The sequence below is a fragment of the Acanthochromis polyacanthus genome, chromosome 22 (genome assembly GCF_021347895.1).
Source record: "Acanthochromis polyacanthus isolate Apoly-LR-REF ecotype Palm Island chromosome 22, KAUST_Apoly_ChrSc, whole genome shotgun sequence".
Lineage (NCBI taxonomy): Eukaryota > Metazoa > Chordata > Actinopteri > Pomacentridae > Acanthochromis > Acanthochromis polyacanthus.
Window position 1 is genome coordinate 240,824 of NC_067134.1, and position 23,163 is coordinate 263,986.

General features: G+C 40.3%; 2 protein-coding genes and 1 long non-coding RNA gene across 32 annotated transcripts in view; 2 read left to right on the forward strand and 1 right to left on the reverse strand.

The window, feature by feature from the left end:
* LOC127531987 (gastrula zinc finger protein XlCGF8.2DB-like) overlaps window positions 1–23,163 on the forward strand; it is a 387,969-nt gene that overhangs the window by 155,026 nt on the left and 209,780 nt on the right. The window lies entirely within an intron of this gene.
* The window catches only part of LOC127531968 (ribonuclease inhibitor-like), a 29,432-nt gene continuing 12,626 nt past the window's right edge, over window positions 6,358–23,163 (forward strand). For 10 of the 14 annotated variants that reach the window (XM_051942685.1, XM_051942690.1, XM_051942688.1 and 7 more), the window contains exons 1-3: window positions 6,358–6,917; window positions 14,462–14,635; window positions 19,528–19,701. In XM_051942685.1, coding sequence (XP_051798645.1) covers window positions 6,373–6,917; window positions 14,462–14,635; window positions 19,528–19,701 — 893 coding nt within the window. In that variant the 5' untranslated portion in view covers window positions 6,358–6,372. The remainder of the gene's footprint in view (window positions 6,918–14,461; window positions 14,636–19,527; window positions 19,702–23,163) is intronic. The other 4 variants (XM_051942689.1, XM_051942694.1, XM_051942691.1 and 1 more) reach the window with 3 other exon arrangements.
* On the reverse strand, window positions 8,759–11,236 carry LOC127532083 (uncharacterized). Its single transcript, XR_007939336.1, has 3 exons — window positions 10,860–11,236; window positions 10,457–10,615; window positions 8,759–10,279 (listed from the first exon to the last, which is right to left on the reverse strand). It is a non-coding gene; the product is annotated as an uncharacterized LOC127532083 (long non-coding RNA).

Below are 23,163 nucleotides of genomic sequence, written 5' to 3' on the forward strand. Positions count from 1 at the left end.
CTAACAGTGAACTGAATGCAGAGTTGAGGCTTCATTCTCAGAGTCTACATGGATGTTAAAGTCAGGACTTTATCTGAAGTCAATCAGCTGAGAACTCTGAGAACTCAGATAAAAACTCAGAATACAACAACCAACACAACTGGTTTTTGTGTTTTCCAGTTGGGTGTGAGAGACTCAAAGTGAGGCTTTGAAACGAGTTCTAAGTTCAGCTTTCAGGTTCATTATGAAGATGATTATTGAGTCTGACTGTACTTGTATTGAAATAAAGCTGATCTGACTGGGAGGGTTTGATTGTGTGTCTGATATGAGAAGGATAAAAGCTGACCTCTGATCTGTGCAGGTTCAGACTGGTTTGTGCTTTGAGCTGTTTGGTTCCTGCAGGAGCTGAAGAAGGACGACGGTGGAGCTCAGGAGAGGAGCAGGAAAGCTGTTGGACTGCAACAAGTTGAGTAAGTGGACCTTTGATTTGTGTTTGTCGGCAACAAGCTGCCGTTTGTCTGCCTGCTGTGGACGTCCACAATCAGCTGGTGGGTCGCTGGTCTGGGATGAGTTGATTGAGAAACAGAATGAAATGTTCAGATCCAGTCAGCTGTGTGTTTGACTGAGACTGAGACTGACGGCTGAACTTTGTGTATTTGTGTCCTCAGGTGGCTGCAGGTTTTCACCAACATGGAAAGGTATGACAGTCAGTGAGCCTCACAGTTGTGTGTGAACTCTGGATGGAGTCCAATAAGAGATTTAATGATGAAGCTGCATCCTGACAGCAGCTCCAGCAGGATGCTAGTCTGGACTCTGATTTATGACTTGGTGTTGGTGCTGCTTCAACTTCCAGCTGTGTTGGTTGTTGTCAAGCTGCTGGTTTGTGCTGCACTTACTGAGCTGCTGGTTTTCATGTCTGTGTACCAGGATCCATCAGAACCCAGGACCAGAACCAGAAACAGGACCTGGACCTGGACCTGCACCCAGCTGTGTGTCCTTTAAGAGCGATGACTCAAAGGAATTTTTATTGACTTTAAAGGAGATGGAGCTCCTGCTGCTCAGAGGTAATGATATATAAATGCTGTAACTGTATAAAATGTCAGTGAATCAGTTTTATTGTCTTCATGAATGAATCTCAAACACATGCTGAGTCTTTGTCACATCCATGGAATGTTCCTGTCAGAGAGGAAAGAATGGATGCTGTGGTTCTGTGGTGAAGCAGCTGCAGGACACCAGCTGATCCAGCAGGTGGCGTCTTTGTGCTTTGGCTCAAACAGAGTAGACAGGAAGCTGCACTCAGGTTTCAGGTGCTGCTGGATGGAGGAGGACAAATACCAAACAGTGAACACTGCTGTGATGTCCTGGAGAGACATTTGTCTTCATGGAGGTTTGTGGATGCTGGTTAGGGATTGTTGCATTGACAAAGTGAAGAAGTTGTGCTGTGGTCAGTGAACTTAAAGCCAGAGGGAAGAAGTTTGGACTTTATTTCTCTGTAAACTGGTGGTGTGTTTCTTATCTGATTAGTTTTGGGGCAGTTTCTCTGAGTTAAGATTGATTAACGTATTGATTAGTCCTCATTAGGGCTGTAGGGTTTGTGGTAAATGTCTTTTCCATTTTTTTCTGATGGACATTTGTTTGATTGATTTGATTTGTGATGTTATTGTAAAGTCAAGCTTCAGTTAAATGTTGAGTGTGTAAAAGACTTCAAACAAGTGATGAAGCTCCATCATGAGACAGCATCAAACTGTGACTGTAACAGCAGCAGGAATCTGTAAAACCACTGACACACAGTTTAAACTCAGATGTGTTGTTGAACTCAGATCCTAAAATGCAGCATTCATGATTTGCTAACGGCTTTATTTCAAACTACCATTTTGATCAGAAATCTTTTAATGTTTCAGCTGCAGTCGTCGTCCTTAAAGACTTTTCTCTTGTCAAAGTGAAACATGTTGTTTGGAGTGTAGCTCACTCTGATTGGTTCTCTCTCCAGTCACATGTTAATGAGGTCACTAGGAGCTGATGTCATCACATGCAGTGTGACAGATCAGAAACATTTTCATTATCGATTGATCAGATGATTGATTTAGTGCATTAATAAGTCTGTGAAACTTCAATATGTCCATGTTCTGTTTGACCAAAAGCATCACAATGTTCTGTTTGTAAAGAAAGAAAAGCAGCAAATAATTCATTTTATCATGATGGGTTTTATTGTGTTTTTTGTCTCCATTCTTAGCCCTTTTACTCTTAAACTTTACTGCTTGGCACTTTTGCACATCCATTTTAATGTCCATGTTGTGTTTTGTCTGTACCTCAGTGTTGTATTGTTGTATTGTCTAGTACAGGTCCATTAGTGTTGTTTGTCAGTGACTCAGTGTTCTTTTATTTTGTTGTTTTAGGACAGGTCTCTCATTGAGATTATCTGGAGAAATGAAAGTTAAATAAAATTAAATCTCTTTGTAGTTCTAGTGCTTCTTTCTGCCTTATCTATATCCAGCTGTTATGTGTGAATTTCTCTGGTGAGGGATCAGTAAAGTTGATCTTATCTTAATCTTCTGGCTTTTCCAGCCCACTCTGTGGAACATACAGGCTACTAAACACCATCATTCTGTTATGGGGAAAACGCTCTGACATGTTATTCTTCAAATGAATCCATTATTATTGAACATAGTGACAGCTGGACTTGTTGTGGTGGAACATTAGCATGCAGAGAGACAACCACTGTGATTAAAATGATAAATCCCTGCAAAAAAAACTATTAGCGCTGCAATATTGTGTGATCCAGCAGCTAAACTTGTTTCAGTTTGATTCTACATGCAGTAGTTTGCTGCCTGGAGGTTGCTCTTGTTTCCTGTAACAAAGAAAACATGAACACACTGATAGTGGAAATGGGAAGAATTCGAACAGAGATAATGGTCCAATAACAGGCTGATAGCCACAACCTTTCCTCATGGTTAGACTGCTGTAACTTACTGTACCTGGTATTGGTCCATCCTCACTGTCTGGTCTGCAGCTGCTGCAGAATTCTGCTGCCAGACTTTTAATACAATAACTTTATTAATCCCTGAAGGGAAATTCAATTAATTATAAATAATTAATTATTTTTAACTGACACCAAAACAAAGGTTTATTACGTGGGGAAGTCGGAGAACCCAGATGCAGGCACAAAAGCAGACAAGCTGGTTGTAGCAGAAAATGGAACTTTATTTAGAATGAACACAAACCTAGGGATGCAAGCTAGTGATGAACTACGGATAGGCAGAGATGAAGGACTGAAAACTGACTAAATCTAATTGGAAAAACAGGCAAGATTACCAAAATCAACAAAACTCTGGACTAACAACAGAGAGGAAAATCTAAGTAAACCACAAATGAATAAACTAAACTACTCCAACAAAACTGGGTAGTTAAAACAAGAAGGAACAAAACTGAAGGGGAAGGTGAGCAGGTTCAGGAAATCCGGGAAAAGGTGGAACACAAAACAGAGTTTCAGCAGGTTGGAGACAGAATAGAAACAGGTGGGAATCCAAACAGGGAAGGTAAGTCCAGGTGGAGGAAATAAACAGGAACCAGTGGGAGCACAGGGGTAGAACTGTGTCCATGAAGCATGGAGATGATGCAGAATGAAAGAGTCTATGGTCCAGCAGGGAGTCAGTGACTGAGCTGGGTTTATATAGTGGTGGTGTAATTGAAGACAGGTGAGGTAAATGGACTGATCAGTGCAGGTGAATCACATAGCAGTAATCAGGAGTGCAGGTAGGTGAAAGAGAGTGAGACAGACAGAAAGACAGAGACCAACAGATGCAGACAGAGGGAGAGACAGAGGTATAAGACAAGGACAGAGAGATGACATGGGACAGTGAGGGAGAGATATAGGAGAGAGAGACCAGAGAGAATGAGAATAGGGAAAGAGATGGCAGACAGGAAAAAGGAAGGAAAAAGAAGAGAGAAGCACTGAGAAGAACATGGACAGGAGCAGGACCATAACAAGGAAAGCTTTAAACCTGTCCTCTTGAACTATGTATGAAACCATGCAAGGGTTGCCACCTGGTGACATTTCTGAACCTCTTTGCTCCTCCTCCACCTCAAAGCCTCATATCAGCTTGATCAGACCAACTGCTAATAACTGTTCATGACTGAGGCTGCTGGGAGGTCCAACCTTTACAGTCGGGTCAGAGTCCAAAGCTTTGGAGCAGCCTTCCTCTTTCAGTCTGATAATATTTCAAGAAAAACCTTGATGTTCATGTTTTCAATGGCTTTTGGCTGCTCTCAATGGTAAAAAGATTTCATATTTATTTTAAAATTTGATCTTACAAGTTATTATCCTCTTCTGCCTGTTCTAGTATTTTATCGCATTTTATTTTGTTTTACTCATTGATTTGACTAATTTTATAATGTCTATTATAATTTGTTTTGTCTGTCTGCATATGTTTTTTCTACCTATCTGTCAGAAATGTGCTATATAAATACATTTCATTTGATTTAATTTGTCTGTGTGGATAGATGTACTGAGATCTAACTGTTGATGTTGATCCACAGAGTGGACCAGCAGAACTCTGAGGTTCCCAGAGTTCAGTCTGACCAGCAGCTTCACCTGGACTCCATATTCATGGTGAGTTCGTGGACAACAAGTTGTTCTCCATCTGTTGTGTTCAGGCGTCTCCATGCTGCTCTTTGTAGACCAGTGGACTGTCAGTGTGTCCAACATGGATCTGATGTTTGGCTCCATGATTTCACTATGATGGACTCATTCACACATTTCTCTGTTCCAGCTGCTGGAGGACAACATGGTGACTTTTGTGAAGAAGGAGCTGAAGAAGATGCAGAAGGTTGTGAGTCCAGATTACCCAGAATGCTCAGAGAGTCAGAGGGAGGATGAGGAGGAGTTGGAGAGTGATGATGAAGATCAGAGGAGCAGCAGAGAGATGTTTCAGCAGATCACAGTGTTGTTCCTGAGGAGGATGAAGCAGGAGAAGCTGGCTGACCGTCTGCAGAGCAGTAAGAGGATTTGTGTAAAGACTGAAGCTGCTGATCAACAGAACATTTACTAAAATCTCAGAATATCTTCACAGAATCATTCTTTAGGAGGATGAACTGCTGTAATATTTACTGTCATTTATTCATTGTTCTCATGTTGTTTTTTCATTCAGAACTTGCTGCAGTTTGTAGACGTAAACTTAAATGTGGTCTGAAGAAGAAGTTCCAGAGAGTGTTTGAGGGCATCGCTAAAGCAGGACAGTCGACCCTCCTGAATGAGATCTACACAGAGCTGTACATCACAGAGGGAGGGACTGCAGAGGTCAATGATGAACATGAGGTCAGACAGATTGAAGCAGCATCCAGGAAAGCAGACAGAGCAGAAAGAAGCATCAGACCAGAAGACATCTTTAAAGGCTCACCTGGAAGAGATGGACCAATCAGAACAGTGATGACACAGGGAGTGGCTGGCATCGGGAAAACAGTGTTAACACAGAAGTTGACTCTGGACTGGGCTGAAGACAAAAGCAACCAGGACATCCACTTCATGTTTCCATTGACTTTCAGAGAGCTGAATGTGCTGAAAGAGAGAAAGTTGAGCTTGGTGGAACTTGTTCATCACTTCTTCAGTGAAACCAAAGCAGCAGGAATGTGCAGCTTTGAAGACTTCCAGGTTGTGTTGATCTTTGATGGTCTGGATGAGTGTCGCCTTCCTCTGGACTTCCACAACAATGAGGTCCTGACTGATGTTACAGAGTCCACCTCAGTGGATGTGCTGCTGACAAACCTGATCAGGGGGAATCTGCTTCCCTCTGCTCGCCTCTGGATAACCACACGACCTGCAGCAGCCAATCAGATCCCTCCTGACTGTGTGGACATGGTGACAGATGTCAGAGGGTTCACTGACCCACAGAAGGAGGAGTACTTCAAGAAGAGATCCAAAGATGAGGAGCAGGCCAGCAGCATCATCTCCCACATTAAAGCAGCACAAAGCCTCCACATCATGTGCCACATCCCAGTGTTCTGCTGGATCACTGCTACAGTTCTGGAGGAGCTGCTGAGAACCAGAGAGGGAGGAGATCTGCCCAGAACCCTGACTGAGATGTACATCTACCACCTGGTGGTTCAGACCAAAGTCAAGAAGGTCAAGTATGATGGAGGAGCTGAGACAGATCCACACTGGAGTCCAGACAGCAGGAGGATGATTGAGTCTCTGGGAAAACTGGCTTTTGAGCAGTTGCAGAAAGGAAACCTGATCTTCTATGAATCCGACCTGAAAGAGTGTGGCATCGATCTGGAAGCAGCCTCAGTGTACTCAGGAGTGTTCACACAGATCTTTAAAGAGGAGAGAGGACTGTACCAGGGCAAGGTGTTCTGCTTCATCCATCTGAGCGTTCAGGAGTTTTGGCTGCAGTCTACATGTTCCACTGTTACACCAACAGGAAGGAGAAGGTTCTGGAAGACTTCCTGGGAAAAGACTGGAAAGATGAGGGGAGAGACACTCTGGATGTGTTCCTGAAGAGAGTCATGGAGAAATCCCTGAGAAGTAAAAATGGTCACCTGGACCTGTTTGTTCGCTTCCTTCATGGCCTCTGTCTGGAGTCCAACCAGAGACTCTTAGGAGGTCTGCTGGATCAGACAGAGAACCATCCAGAAATGATCCAGAGAGTCATCGACAACCTGAAGAAGATGAACAGTGATGAAATGTCTCCAGACAGAAGCATCAACATCTTCCACTGTCTGATGGAGATGAAGGATCTCTCAGTACATCAGGAGATCCAAGAGTTCCTTCAGTCAAAGAACAGATCAGGGAAATTCCTCTCTGAGATCCACTGCTCAGCTCTGGCCTACATGCTGCAGATGTCAGAGGAGGTTCTGGATGAGTTGGACCTGAACAAGTACAGAACATCAGATGAGGGAAAACGGAGGCTGATTCCAGCTGTGAGGAACTGCAGAAAGGCTCGGTGAGTCCAGATGTGATGAACATGATCAGTCAGTCTCGATCAGTTGTTCAGTTCTTCAGATCTTCTCATTAGAACATCTCATTATTCTGAATGTTCCATTTATTTATTCCAAACATAACATGTCAGCTGTGTTTAGTCTCAGATGTTCTTGAGCCGTTTCAAATGCTGTGAAAATGTCAGTCACAAATTTTCTCCTTCATCCTTTACATACAGTTAGAGGTGAGATCACTGAGCTAAAGACATCAGCTTTTTCTGTTAGAGGACTTTTTATTTGGTTCTGACATTTAGGTCCTGAAATGTAAAATAAATTAATGGATGTGACTGATGAAGCTGGCCGTATGGAAAGAACATTTAAAGAGGGTTTGACGTTAACTTCATGCAAATGAAGTCGACGTTCCATCGTACTGACTCACGTCAAACTCTATCAGTAACGTTCATCACAACAACATCTTTGGATGAGCTAATCTATGCAGAGCTCTGCTAATCCGAAGGCAAAGTACTTTAAAACAGCAGAAGTCTGTCCATGTAGTGGTGCAGGTCAGTTTTCTAAGGTCAGATGATAAGCTGTATTGGGTGAACGAGATTGTTTTGGTTCGTTCCACTGCACAACTGCATCCTTTCATCACCATCATCATTTAGACCCCAAAGCAGTTGATGCTGTCAGCAAAATGGCAGAATGACTTAGTGACTTCATAGGCTGTATTGGGACCATGGAAAAAGTACCTAGAAAGTGAATTTCGTTCCACTCATGTAGATCTACATGAACTCTGCTTTATAAGATATATCTATTGCTAATTAGTACCCAAAAAAAGTTTCTACTCACCGTTTCCAGTCATTTTTTAATAATTAGCGTTTTTGTGTCGGTCTTTTTTTTTTACTGTGGCGTAGTGATATTTACACGGGCGGACTAGGATTTGCAGTGCGTGCAGTGCTTTTTGGTCACGTGGACCAATAGGAGCCGGTTCTGTTGCTGTGGTATCAGATCAAAACAACATGGCGTCGACTGTATCTACCACAGATACGAGGAAAGATGACGAAAAGAAAAGAAAGACAAGGAAACCGCCTTCAAAAGTTACTAAAAAAAAAGGATCGAAACGATGCTATATGCATCTCACAGATGTCCAGGGCGAAGACGTGCAGGACTTTACACGGAAACGGTGGGAAACTTACACAACCTGCGTTTAGGCTGTATTGGGACCATGGAAAAAGTGCCTAGACAGTGAATTTCGCTCCACTACGCTGGATCTATGTGTTCAATGCATTTTTTCATAGACAATACCCTTCTCGACTCTGGGTTAAAAGTTCTACTCAGAATATTTGTCTGAACTTTGTCACCAGCCAGAAATGTATCTTTATGAGAATACCCAAAAAACGAAAATCTGGTGCTGCTGTTTTTGCTTGTTTTAAGTGCTATGTTAATTCTGGCAACACAAAATCTTTATCAAATGTCATCAACACATCTACCAAACATTTGAAACAAGTATTGGTGCCTTAGTGTACACATAGGTGAATTCAGAGTGAGAAATGTAGCTAATTTCTTGAAGGAAACGCTTCAACTTAAATGATTTGCACCCAGCACAATGAAATATATAGTACATTTAGCTAAAAGCTTACTGTATGTCATATATTAAAAATATCACAACCTACTGTGTAATGAAAGATATAAATAAAAAATGCACACCATGGCCATAAATGGCTGAAAATCAACCGAATTGCTACCACGCCCTCCTAAATCGGAAAATGGCAAAAATGGAATAAGACAAAAAAATAAATGCACAAAAGGTCAGAGTCATTCACAAGTATGGTATAAAACATTTATTCAAATACGACTGTGTCTCTGAATATGAAAATATAGATTAATACACATACAAATACGTTGCAGACTCTCATCCATAAGTTTGTGTGCCCTCATGCTGCGGTTGTACTGATGACCACTGATCACCCCAGTGATGGATCCTGGGGCAACAACTTCTGACTCAATGAGTAAATCTTGCAATCCTGCATCACCAAACCTTTTTCCTAAAATACCTTGGAAAGACATGCATGTATGAAACTCACCTAGTCGAATCACTAGCCGCTTCATGAAATCGTCATTTTCCAGCGGATTTGTTGAGCTTTGGCATATATAGCTTGGTCAAAAATTAATACCTGGTCCAGTTCTAGCTGATCTGCAACTGCAACACTTCTCTTCAGAATTGTGTTAACAGTTGACATCTCTGTCGGTGAAGCCTCAATGACTGGAAGATAATACAATGCTGACTTTTGCAAAGTCGCATTACATTGAAGCATTGTATGGAAACCTGTCCAGCTTGGCACTGTGCATGCTTCAGCATCTGCATACTTCAATAAAACATATGCCAGTTCACTTTTGGCAGCCGACACAGTATTCAACCTGTATGTTTCTGCCTGCAATGGAACACTTTCCTTGTGAGAACCTCTGTGGCCCTTGTCTTTTAGACTGTTGGTAGTGTTCTACAGGGATGCTAGGGGGTGCTTTGAATGTGTAAACTGCCTTCTGTAGCGGCAGTCTGTCTGATCCTGACTCATTTCAGTGACAGAACTTTGGAGCATAATGCCATTTGTATGGTGAGTGGTTCCACCACCAGACAGTGTCTCCTCCCCAAAATCAATGTTGTCCCACACCAGTATTGTAGGCACCTTCTTTGAGAAACCCTTTGGGATTTTGGCTATATTCTCTAGCAGTTGTAGTTCAGCTCGGCTAGTGTCTAGACTGAGTACTGTGTTCCATGAAGCACAATGTCCTCGTCTATTCAGCAATGACAAAAGATTAGATGATCCTGTTAAATGGCGTACAATTAGCCCAAGGCACAGTGACTTTGGTGTCTGCTTTCGACCTTTAGATGCAAGGTAAACAATGTCTTGACAAACGGATGGAACTTTTAGCCTAACATCATCGGGAATATCGACATAACCCACTCCTGTTGCCTCTTCTGATGCCCCTATAATCCATGCAATTAGATTATATAGTTCTTCTGGCACAACAGATTGAGCATCAGACACATTTAAATTGTCAGCGGTGGGAGGCCAGGGGCATGTCATACCTGGAGAGTCCCTGAGAACCCTCTTTAAGATCAAGCCTGCACTGTACAGTGTCCTTCATCAGTAGTATTCTGTCCAGATGTTGTGCTAGCCATGTGTTCCCTGTCACTTTCAGTTTGGCTTTCAGCTTGGCTTACCTCAGTGGACTCAGTAGATGTACCTGACTGTGGAGGTATCTTTTGTAATAGTCTATCAGCTGACAGTGTCTCAACAAAAACAAGTTCACTGATGTTTCTCTTGGCAGGGCAGTGGAAAGTGAGCTGCGGGAAGTCACGGTCAGCCGCCTCTTCAGTAGATCCTGCCTGAAACACAAAAAATATGGGGAAAGATGAGTATGTGTGTGAACATGCGCGTGTGTGTTTACATAAACATACGCACATACCCTTTTTTGTGAGAATAAGTCAATAACAATTAACCCTGTAGTATTTACTTTTTTTGTTTACAAGAACCGTGAGAGAGACACATGATATTTTGGTTACCTGTATTCTGAAGCATCAAGACCCTCTTGATTCTTCACTATGTCCACAAATGTCTTTCGTAGCTTGTCCATTCGCAGCACTTCCTGGTCAACTATAATCCTTTGACGGATGACAGTCTCACAGAAGAAATTGTAGCTGTCAGTGAATGGTGTTTCAGTTCTGAAAAACACACACACACACACACACACACACAAACCATGTGTAAACTGTTGCAGCCATGTCATATTTACATAATCATCCAATCAAGATTATCTAAGCCTGTCTATTCCACCAATTTTTCCTGAATAAAATTATCAAATAAGTTTTCGGAACCACAGTTAAACTAAAGACTATGTTGTTTGTCAATGCCTCATTTTGAAATGTACAATGTGTAATGAAATGTTAATGCATCGTAATAACTCACGCTTCATCTGGGGTTGCAGTACTTGTTTCCATAGGCCTTGACAAAAACTTTGTGTACTGTGCGTAACAGGTCCTGTGGTACCGCACCTCCAGGGCCACACAGTCTTTTTCTTTAATGTGCAAAAGCACGCTGGTGTCCTCCTTCAGCTCAACAGCCTTCTGCAACCGGAGAAAGCTACTGTCTAACGCAGGTTGTGTAAGTTTCCCACCGTTTCCGTGTAAAGTCCTGCAAGTCTTCGCCCTGGACATCTGTGAGATGCATATAGCATCGTTTCGATCCTTTTTTAGTAACTTTTGAAGGCGGTTTCCTTGTCTTTCTTTACTTTTCGTCATCTTTCCTCGTATCTGTGGTAGATACAGTCGACGCCATGTTGTTTTGATCTGATACCACAGCAACAGAACCCGGCTCCTATTGGTCCACGTGACCAAAAACCGCTACATGCACTGCAAATCCTTGTCCGCCCGTGTAAATATCACTACGCCACAGTAAAAAAAGACTGACACAAAAACGCTAATTATTAAAAAATGACTGGAAACGGTGAGTAGAAACTTTTTTTGGGTACTAATGAGCAATAGATATATCTTATAAAGCAGAGTTCATGTAGATCTACATGAGTGGAACGAAATTCACTTTCTCGGCACTTTTTCCATGGTCCCAATACAGCCTATGAAGTCACTAAGTCATTCTGCCATTTTGCTGACAGCATCAACTGCTTTGGGGTCTAAATGATGATGGTGATGAAAGGATGCAGTTGTTGTGCAGCAGCTGGATCCAGACAGCAGGTGTATTAGAGGAGGTGGAGCCTCAGGCTGGATGCTACAATTAAGGTGAAGTCAGTAGAGCTCATGGTCCCACTGGAACTTTTTAAAGTGTTTCAAAAGGAGGATTTGCTGGATGCACAGAAGAAAGTAGTTCCAGCAGCAGGAATGTGAATGTCCTGTTTCCAACCTGTCAGACTGAAATCCATCAGCAGAAAGTTCCTCTAGAGTGACATGTTTTAGTCTGTATTTGATTTTGAACTGACTCAGGCAGACTGAGGTTTGTTTTAGAGAGATGACTCTGTTTGACATTGAGAATATTATTGAAGTCAAAGTACATCTAGATAAGACATCCCCGACTATTCAGTTAACATCTCTAATTATCAGAAATAAACATCAACATAATTCACTACTTAACATTTGTCTCTCTATTAATGACCAATAATACTGACAGTCAGATAACAGATGTGAGTAATAGTCTGTACTGTTTATTTCAGAATATACTGTAGAGGTTCTGGTCCAGGTTTTATCACAGCATCATTTCATCCAACATGTTGAGTATTTGACAGTTTTCACTGAAGTTCTTTTTACATGAGGAGCTTCTGAAAGTGGTTTTATATGATCAGACAAACAGCTTTTAGCTGATTATTCTCACTCTTCTTTAGAGTTTAGAATAGCATCTGTATTATCTCTGATGTTAAATATTATCAGCTGTTTATGAAGTTTTCTCGAATTTCTCTGTATTTCTTCTCTTTGTAAATTTTGTCTGTTGACAGACCACAAAATGTGTTGAACTGAATCATGGAGCATTTTATTGACCTGAACTCAGCTGTTGATTTTCTAGAGGGAAGTGGTGTTCCAGAATCCAGATGTGACATCTTTCCTGATGTTCAGTTCCTCAGAGAGAAACTCTGGTGTTTTGTGTCTTGTTGCTGCAGAGAAGAGTGGTATCAGGAAATGCTCAGAGGTGTGAATATATCAGAGCAGAATGGTAGAAGTCAGACTGTTTCCAGAGATCTGATTCACACAAAGCTCAGAGTTAGGGCTGCACAATTAATCGCATTTTGATCGCGATCACGATTTTGGCTGCCACAATTAAATTAACCTGATCGTTGGTGATATTTACATTTAAAATGTGGGCTCTGGTGCATATCTTATCAAGCGCCTTGTCAACCAGTAGTCAGCCAACCACCAGGAGGCGAACACATGGTTAAGGCTTCATTAAGCTGCCTAAATAACAAGCGAGCGCCCCCTGCAGGCAGCGGCAGCCTCAAATCACTGAGTGGACTGGGCTGATGAGAGCGAGTCATGTCTAGAGAAGAAAGTACAGCAGCATTTGGAGATGAGGAGCATCATGGTGAGGAGCTAGTGCCTCCAAACGGATCAGCATCCATCGTCTGGACTTGTTTCGGATTCAGGGCAAGTGACGTTAAACAAGAACCAGTCATATGTAAAGAGTGTAGCAGAGTTGTGTCTGCCCCGCACAGTAACACAACTAATCTATTTAACCATCTGAAAAAACATCACAAACGCAAATACGAGGAATGCATGAAGGCTAAAGCTAACGTTGATTCACAAAATCCCCGTCCGTGTCCAGCGGCAACCCAGACAACCATTACAGCGACCCTGCATCGGGCAACACCGTATCAGCTACCTCCCAAACACACACAGAGATAACGGACGCAATATGGTTTTATTTGGCCAAAGACATGTGTCCAATAAATACAGTGAGCAACGAGGGCTTCAGAAAAATAGTCAAAACACAGAACAATAAATATGTGATCCCCTCACGCAATTATTTCTCCAAAGTGTAATTGTTTCCATTGAGTTGCACTTTGTGATTGCACTCTGAAGAGCACTTTTTTTCAGTTATCTCTTGGTAAATTTTAAATTCTTGAGCAAATTTTATTTTACTGTTATTTATCATTTATTCTTATTTAAAGTTTCATTTTGCACTGAAAACGCTTCATATATTGTTCGCTTAAAAGTAGTGCAATAAAAATACAGATATTTTCTGTAACATGATGAACAACAGTGATTAATAATCGTGATTACAATATTGATCAAAATAATCATGATTATCATTTTGGCCATAATCGTGCAGCCCTACTCAGAGTTGTGTTTTTAATGCTCCAAACCCTGATAACATGTTTGTGAGACTTTATGGTGGAAATGATTCAACTTTACTGGTTTGTTCTTTGTGTTTTTGCTGAACAAGTTTTTCAGAAGTTCATAAAAGAACGTTGAGGACAAAAGTTGACTCAGTGGTCTGTCATCACATCAGAATGTTTCCTGATGTTCATATTAATGATGTTCAGGTGTGATGTTGTCCAGTGATCAGTTTGGTTTGTGTAGCGTTTGACAGCAGACTGTAAATGTTGAGTGATGGAGGTGAAGCTGACAGCAGCAGGTCCACAGCAGAGACATCATCATCTTTCTACTTCAAATGTTCACTGAGCTCAACTCAGTCACAATATCCTGAATCCAGTAAAAACAGGACAGAAAATGTTCTCCTGATCCAGATGTTCTCCTGAGAACTTTGTGGAGTCAGATGTGGGATCAGATCACACTGACAGACTGTGGACAGTATGGAAGCCTGAATGGAACTCCATCTTCTGTCCTCCATCTGCAGATTCAACATTTACATTCTATAGATTTATATCAAATGATTCCAGATTCAAAGTGTGCAGGTGTGAGAGAGGCTGATGAGAATTCAGTTTCATGTCAAACACAGAGAAGATCAGCTGAACCACTGATGTGTCCAAATGTTCTGCTTCAAATGCATGAAGGAAATCTAAAGTGTTTTTCATAATAACATGTTTTGTCATTTATGTCTCATAACAGACTTTCTAACTGTGGACTCTCAGAGAGTCACTGTGAAGTCGTGGCCTCAGCTCTGAAGTCCAACCCCTCCCATCTGATAGAACTGGACCTGAGCTGGAACAACCTGCAGGATTCAGGAGTGAAGCATCTTTGTGATGGACTGCAGAGTCCAAACTGTAAACTGGAGACTCTCAGGTCAGTTCACTGTCTGTTGATGCTTTTTCTATATATTCAACTATATGGAACTTTGGTGGACTTTGACTTGATTAGTGTCAGTCAGAAGCTGAAGCTGATGTTAGTGTGAGCTGATCTCATGAAGTGAATCCTTCGTTTTTGGGTCACTGTCAGTGTGGAGACCGGTGGCGTGGAGAGTAGAGTTCTGTAGCGTTATGTTGATTTTACTTGGATTTTAATGCAATAACTTTGATTAATTAGTTACAGAAAAAATAACACGTTAAAAAATAATGCATTTAATTTAATCCCACCTTTCTGAGTTCCATAATTTCTGTCACACCAGAAACACTGAACCTAATGAACCTAAAGTCTGTTTTCCAGTCGTGAACAAGATGCACAGGAAGCAGAGTGAATCAGCCACAAGAAAGTTTGGTGAACAGTGATGGAAGACCAGACCTCATTGAGCTTGTTGGCTGGAAAATGTTCTTTTAAAAATCTTACCGATGGCAGCTTGGATAAAAGCGTAGTTTTAGTTTTCTGATCACTGCAGCACTTAAAGTCGACAGATCACTTCAATGTAAAACATGTTGCTGTTAGCACCAGAGCTAACGTTAGCTATGACAGTCCTGGTACCGGCAAACAGTGTAGCCATCCCATAATAGAACACTTTTCAAGACACTGAAAGAGCTTGAGTGAACAAAAAATCTTCTAATGTTAAATGTAATTGCTCTAATGTCACTTTGAGTTTGCAGTAATCTGTGAATGTAGCAGACAGATGAAAAATGTAGATAAATGTAAATGAAACAAACATTTTTGTTTTTTAAGTTCACGTATATGTCTATTCATCTATTCAATTGTCAACCAAAATTTATTTGAAATTTGTAAAATTTAATTTTAACTTTACTTATTGTGTCAGATAGTTATTTGACAAAAATGCCATAAATGGAGATTAAACAATCACAAAGCCTCTAATTAATTAACTGTCTTATTGTCGTCCCACCACTAATTTGACTCCATTATTGTTTAAGTTGAGGTTTAAAAGAAATATTTTAACTGCTGCTGTGTAAAGGAAATACTGCTGTTAAAAAGTACCTTATTTGTTTAAAGTGTTTGCAAACCAAATCTTATTGCATTTTGTTCATAAAGCAGGACTATTTTTGTTTGTCAAGTGACGTGAACCAGAGTTCTGTTTTGACTTTTGCTGCTCATTACAGCAGGGCCGTGCAGAGGCCTTTGGAGGGGCAGGTGCTCCAAGTTTAAAGGGGGCACATGGAGCATGAATGTGAAACACCGTACAGAAACATACCTGATAATTCCGGCTGAATTGTAGGAACCCATATTCATGTAGAATATAACATGGAAGCAGTGGAACAATGGTTAAGTCTCTGGACTGCTGATTGGAAGGTCAGTGGTTCAAACCCTCATATGGCCACCATCAAGTCCTTCAAATTGTTATTTTAAAGTTGAATTTAGATCCCCATTAGACACTGGACTGTTTAACTGTGGCTACTCTTCCTGGAGTCCTTGCTTTTAAATTTCATTCCTTTTCCAGACATTTACTGTATAGACATGGATTTGCTCCATGATGCTGATTTATAATCTGCCCTTTATTATTCATAGAGCTAATAATAAAGTTAAAAAAGAAACATAAATCATGTATTTAAATGTGTTTGTGCTTTTATTCAGTTTGACTATCCACTTTGCACAAGACAGCAAAGCTATAAAAGTTCTATATTTTATATTTCTGCATTTTATATTTGTCTATATATACAAATGTTATAAATAAATTAGTTAGTTAGTTAATAGTTTATTTCAGGCAATGACTTTCAGACAACATGATTTCAATGCAGGTATCATTTACACAACAGTAACTGGACAGGTAATACATGTGCTCACATTACACACATAGAATGCCTGAAAGGGAGTGGGAAGAAGCAAACTTATTTAATCCCACCCCCTTTTCCATAAATTATAGACATAATATCAATGTCGCTTCCTGTTCATTTCTGTAACATAAACTCAAAACAACGTGAATACAATGATGATGATGAAAGGATGCAGTTGTTGTGCAGCAGCTGGATGCAGACAGCAGGTGTATTAGAGGAGGTGGAGGCTCAGGCTGGATGCTACGATTAAGGTGAAGTCAGTAGAGCTCATGGTCCCACTGGGACTTTTTAAAGTGTTTCAAAAGGAGGATTTGCTGGATGCACAGAAGAAAGTAGTTCTAGCAGCAGGAATGTGAATGTCCTGTTTCCAACCTGTCAGACTGAAATCCATCAGCAGAAAGTTTCTCTAGAGTGACATGTTTTAGTCTGTATTTGATTTTGAACTGACTCAGGCAGACTGAGGTTTGTTTTAGAGAGATGACTCTGTTTGACATTCAGGACATTATTGAAGTAAAAGTACATCTAGATCAGACATCCCCAACTATTCAGTTAACATCTCTAATTATCAGAAATAAACATCAACATAATTCACTACTTAACATTTGTCTCTCTATTAATGACAAATAATACTGACAGTCAGATAACAGATGTGAGTAATAGTCTGTACTGTTTATTTCAGAATATACTGTAGAGGTTCTGGTCCAGGTTTTATCACAGCATCATTTTATTACAACATGTTGAGTATTTGACAGTTTTCACTGAAGTTCTTTTTACATGAGGAGCTTCTGAAAGTGGTTTTATATGATCAGACAAACAGCTTTTAGCTGATTATTCTCACTCTTCTTTAGAGTTTAGAATAGCATCTGTATTATCTCTGATGTTAAATATTATCAGCTGTTTATGAAGTTTTCTCGAATTTCTCTGTATTTCTTCTCTTTGTAAATTGTGTCTGTTGACAGACCACAAAATGTGTTGAACTGAATCATGGAGCATTTTATTGACCTGAACTCAGCTGTTGATTTTCTAGAGGGAAGTGGTGTTCCAGAATCCAGATGTGACATCTTTCCTGATGTTCAGTTCCTCAGAGAGAAACTCTGGTGTTTTGTGTCTTGTTGCTGCAGAGAAGAGTGGTATCAGGAAATGCTCAGAGGTGTGAATATATCAGAGCAGAATGGTGGAAATCAGACTGTTTCCAGAGATCTGATTCACACAAAGCTCAGAGTTAGGGCTGCACAATTAATCGCATTTTGATCGCGATCACGATTTTGGCTGCCACAATTAAATTAACCTGATCGTTGGTGATATTTACATTTAAAATGTGGGCTCTGGTGCATATCTTATCAAGCGCCTTGTCAACCAGTAGTCAGCCAACCACCAGGAGGCGAACACATGGTTAAGGCTTCATTAAGCTGCCTAAATAACAAGCGAGCGCCCCCTGCAGGCAGCGGCAGCCTCAAATCACTGAGTGGACTGGGCTGATGAGAGCGAGTCATGTCTAGAGAAGAAAGTACAGCAGCATTTGGAGATGAGGAGCATCATGGTGAGGAGCTAGTGCCTCCAAACGGATCAGCATCCATCGTCTGGACTTGTTTCGGATTCAGGGCAAGTGACGTTAAACAAGAACCAGTCATATGTAAAGAGTGTAGCAGAGTTGTGTCTGCCCCGCACAGTAACACAACTAATCTATTTAACCATCTGAAAAAACATCACAAACGCAAATACGAGGAATGCATGAAGGCTAAAGCTAACGTTGATTCACAAAATCCCCGTCCGTGTCCAGCGGCAACCCAGACAACCATTACAGCGACCCTGCATCGGGCAACACCGTATCAGCTACCTCCCAAACACACACAGAGATAACGGACGCAATATGGTTTTATTTGGCCAAAGACATGTGTCCAATAAATACAGGGAGCAACGAGGGCTTCAGAAAAATAGTCAAAACACAGAACAATAAATATGTGATCCCCTCACGCAATTATTTCTCCAAAGTGTAATTGTTTCCATTGAGTTGCACTTTGTGATTGCACTCTGAAGAGCACTTTTTTTCAGTTATCTCTTGGTAAATTTTAAATTCTTGAGCAAATTTTATTTTACTATTATTTATCATTTATTCTTATTTAAAGTTTCATTTTGCACTGAAAACGCTTCATATATTGTTCGCTTAAAAGTAGAGCAATAAAAATACAGATATTTTCTGTAACATGATGAACAACAGTGATTAATAATCGTGATTACAATATTGATCAAAATAATCATGATTATCATTTTGGCCATAATCGTGCAGCCCTACTCAGAGTTGTGTTTTTAATGCTCCAAACCCTGATAACATGTTTGTGAGACTTTATGGTGGAAATGATTCAACTTTACTGGTTTGTTCTTTGTGTTTTTGCTGAACAAGTTTTTCAGAAGTTCATAAAAGAACGTTGAGGACAAAAGTTGACTCAGTGGTCTGTCATCACATCAGAATGTTTCCTGATGTTCATATTAATGATGTTCAGGTGTGATGTTGTCCAGTGATCAGTTTGGTTTGTGTAGCGTTTGACAGCAGACTGTAAATGTTGAGTGATGGAGGTGAAGCTGACAGCAGCAGGTCCACAGCAGAGACATCATCATCTTTCTACTTCAAATGTTCACTGAGCTCAACTCAGTCACAATATCCTGAATCCAGTAAAAACAGGACAGAAAATGTTCTCCTGATCCAGATGTTCTCCTGAGAACTTTGTGGAGTCAGATGTGGGATCAGATCACACTGACAGACTGTGGACAGTATGGAAGCCTGAATGGAACTCCATCTTCTGTCCTCCATCTGCAGATTCAACATTTACATTCTATAGATTTATATCAAATGATTCCAGATTCAAAGTGTGCAGGTGTGAGAGAGGCTGATGAGAATTCAGTTTCATGTCAAACACAGAGAAGATCAGCTGAACCACTGATGTGTCCAAATGTTCTGCTTCAAATGCATGAAGGAAATCTAAAGTGTTTTTCATAATAACATGTTTTGTCATTTATGTCTCATAACAGACTTTCTAACTGTGGACTCTCAGAGAGTCACTGTGAAGTCGTGGCCTCAGCTCTGAAGTCCAACCCCTCCCATCTGATAGAACTGGACCTGAGCTGGAACAACCTGCAGGATTCAGGAGTGAAGCATCTTTGTGATGGACTGCAGAGTCCAAACTGTAAACTGGAGACTCTCAGGTCAGTTCACTGTCTGTTGATGCTTTTTCTATATATTCAACTATATGGAACTTTGGTGGACTTTGACTTGATTAGTGTCAGTCAGAAGCTGAAGCTGATGTTAGTGTGAGCTGATCTCATGAAGTGAATCCTTCGTTTTTGGGTCACTGTCAGTGTGGAGACCGGTGGCGTGGAGAGTAGAGTTCTGTAGCGTTATGTTGATTTTACTTGGATTTTAATGCAATAACTTTGATTAATGAGTTACATAAAAAATAACACATAAAAAAATAATGCATTTAATTTAATCCCACCTTTCTGAGTTCCATAATTTCTGTCACACCAGAAACACTGAACCTAATGAACCTAAAGTCTGTTTTCCAGTCGTGAACAAGATGCACAGGAAGCAGAGTGAATCAGCCACAAGAAAGTTTGGTGAACAGTGATGGAAGACCAGACCTCATTGAGCTTGTTGGCTGGAAAATGTTCTTTTAAAAATCTTACCGATGGCAGCTTGGATAAAAGCGTAGTTTTAGTTTTCTGATCACTGCAGCACTTAAAGTCGACAGATCACTTCAATGTAAAACATGTTGCTGTTAGCACCAGAGCTAACGTTAGCTATGACAGTCCTGGTACCGGCAAACAGTGTAGCCATCCCATAATAGACCACTTTTCAAGACACTGAAAGAGCTTGAGTGAACAAAAAATCTTCTAATGTTAAATGTAATTGCTCTAATGTCACTTTGAGTTTGCAGTAATCTGTGAATGTAGCAGACAGATGAAAAATGTAGATAAATGTAAATGAAACAAACATTTTTGTTTTTTAAGTTCACGTATATGTCTATTCATCTATTCAATTCTCAACCAAAGTTTATTTGAAATTTTGGAAAATTTAATTTTAACTTTACTTATTGTGTCAGATAGTTATTTGACAAAAATGCAATAAATGGAGATTAAACAATCACAAAGCCTCTAATTAATTAACTGTCTTATTGTCGTCCCACCACTAATTTGACTACATTATTGTTTAAGTTGAGGTTTAAAAGAAATATTTTAACTGTTGCTGTGTAAAGGAAATACTGCTGTTAAAAAGTACCTTATTTGTTTAAAGTGTTTGCAAACCAAATCTTATTGCATTTTTGTTCATAAAGCAGGACTATTTTTGTTTGTCAAGTGACGTGAACCAGAGTTCTGTTTTGACTTTTGCTGCTCATTACAGCAGGGCCGTGCAGAGGCCTTTGGAGGGGCAGGTGCTCCAAGTTTAAAGGGGGCACATGGAGCATGAATGTGAAACACCGTACAGAAACATACCTGATAATTCCGGCTGAATTGTAGGAACCCATATTCATGTAGAATATAACATGGAAGCAGTGGAACAATGGTTAAGTCTCTGGACTGCTGATTGGAAGGTCAGTGGTTCAAACCCTCATATGGCCACCATCAAGTCCTTCAAATTGTTATTTTAAAGTTGAATTTAGATCCCCATTAGACACTGGACTGTTTAACTGTGGCTACTCTTCTTGGAGTCCTTGCTTTTAAATTTCATTCCTTTTCCAGACATTTACTGTATAGACATGGATTTGCTCCATGATGCTGATTTATAATCTGCCCTTTATTATTCATAGTGCTAATAATAAAGTTAAAAAAGAAACATAAATCATGTATTTAAATGTGTTTGTGCTTTTATTCAGTTTGACTATCCACTTTGCACAAGACAGCAAAGGTATAAAAGTTCTATATTTTATATTTCTGCATTTTATATTTGTCTATATATACAAATGTTATAAATAAGTTAGTTAGTTAGTTAATAGTTTATTTCAGGCAATGACTTTCACACAACATGATTTCAATGCAGGTATCATTTACACAACAGTAACTGGACAGGTAATACATGTGCTCACATAACACACATAGAATGCCTGAAACGGAGTGGGAAGAAGCAAACTTATTTAATCCCACCCCCTTTTCCATAAATTATAGACATAATATCAATGTCGCTTCCTGTTCATTTCTGTAACATAAACTCAAAACGACGTGAATACAATGATGGTGATGAAAGGATGCAGTTGTTGTGCAGCAGCTGGATGCAGACAGCAGGTGTATTAGAGGAGGTGGAGGCTCAGGCTGGATGCTACAATTAAGGTGAAGTCAGTAGAGCTCATGGTCCCACTGGAACTTTTTAAAGTGTTTCAAAAGGAGGATTTGCTGGATGCACAGAAGAAAGTAGTTCCAGCAGCAGGAATGTGAATGTCCTGTTTCCAACCTGTCAGACTGAAATCCATCAGCAGAAAGTTCCTCTAGAGTGACATGTTTTAGTCTGTATTTGATTTTGAACTGACTCAGGCAGACTGAGGTTTGTTTTAGAGAGATGACTCTGTTTGACATTGAGAACATTATTGAAGTCAAAGTACATCTAGATCAGACATCCCCGACTATTCAGTTAACATCTCTAATTATCAGAAATAAACATCAACATAATTCACTACTTAACATTTGTCTCACTATTAATGACCAATAATACTGACAGTCAGATAACAGATGTGAGTAATAGTCTGTACTGTTTATTTCAGAATATACTGTAGAGGTTCTGGTCCAGGTTTTATCACAGCATCATTTCATCACAACATGTTGAGTATTTGACAGTTTTCACTGAAGTTCTTTTGACATGAGGAGCTTCTGAAAGTGGTTTTATATGATCAGACAAACAGCTTTTAGCTGATTATTCTCACTCTTCTTTAGAGTTTAGAATAGCATCTGTATTATCTCTGATGTTAAATATTATCAGCTGTTTATGAAGTTTTCTTGAATTTCTCTGTATTTCTTCTCTTTGTAAATTTTGTCTGTTGACAGACCGCAAAATGTGTTGAACTGAATCATGGAGCATTTTATTGACCTGAACTCAGCTGTTGATTTTCTAGAGGGAAGTGGTGTTCCAGAATCCAGATGTGACATCTTTCCTGATGTTCAGTTCCTCAGAGAGAAACTCTGGTGTTTTGTGTCTTGTTGCTGCAGAGAAGAGTGGTATCAGGAAATGCTCAGAGGTGTGAATATATCAGAGCAGAATGGTAGAAATCAGACTGTTTCCAGAGATCTGATTCACACAAAGCTCAGAGTTAGGGCTGCACAATTAATCGCATTTTGATCGCGATCACGATTTTGGCTGCCACAATTAAATTAACCTGATCGTTGGTGATATTTACATTTAAAATGTGGGCTCTGGTGCATATCTTATCAAGCGCCTTGTCAACCAGTAGTCAGCCAACCACCAGGAGGCGAACACATGGTTAAGGCTTCATTAAGCTGCCTAAAGAACAAGCGAGCGCCCCCTGCAGGCAGCGGCAGCCTCAAATCACTGAGTGGACTGGGCTGATGAGAGCGAGTCATGTCTAGAGAAGAAAGTACAGCAGCATTTGGAGATGAGGAGCATCATGGTGAGGAGCTAGTGCCTCCAAACGGATCAGCATCCATCGTCTGGACTTGTTTCGG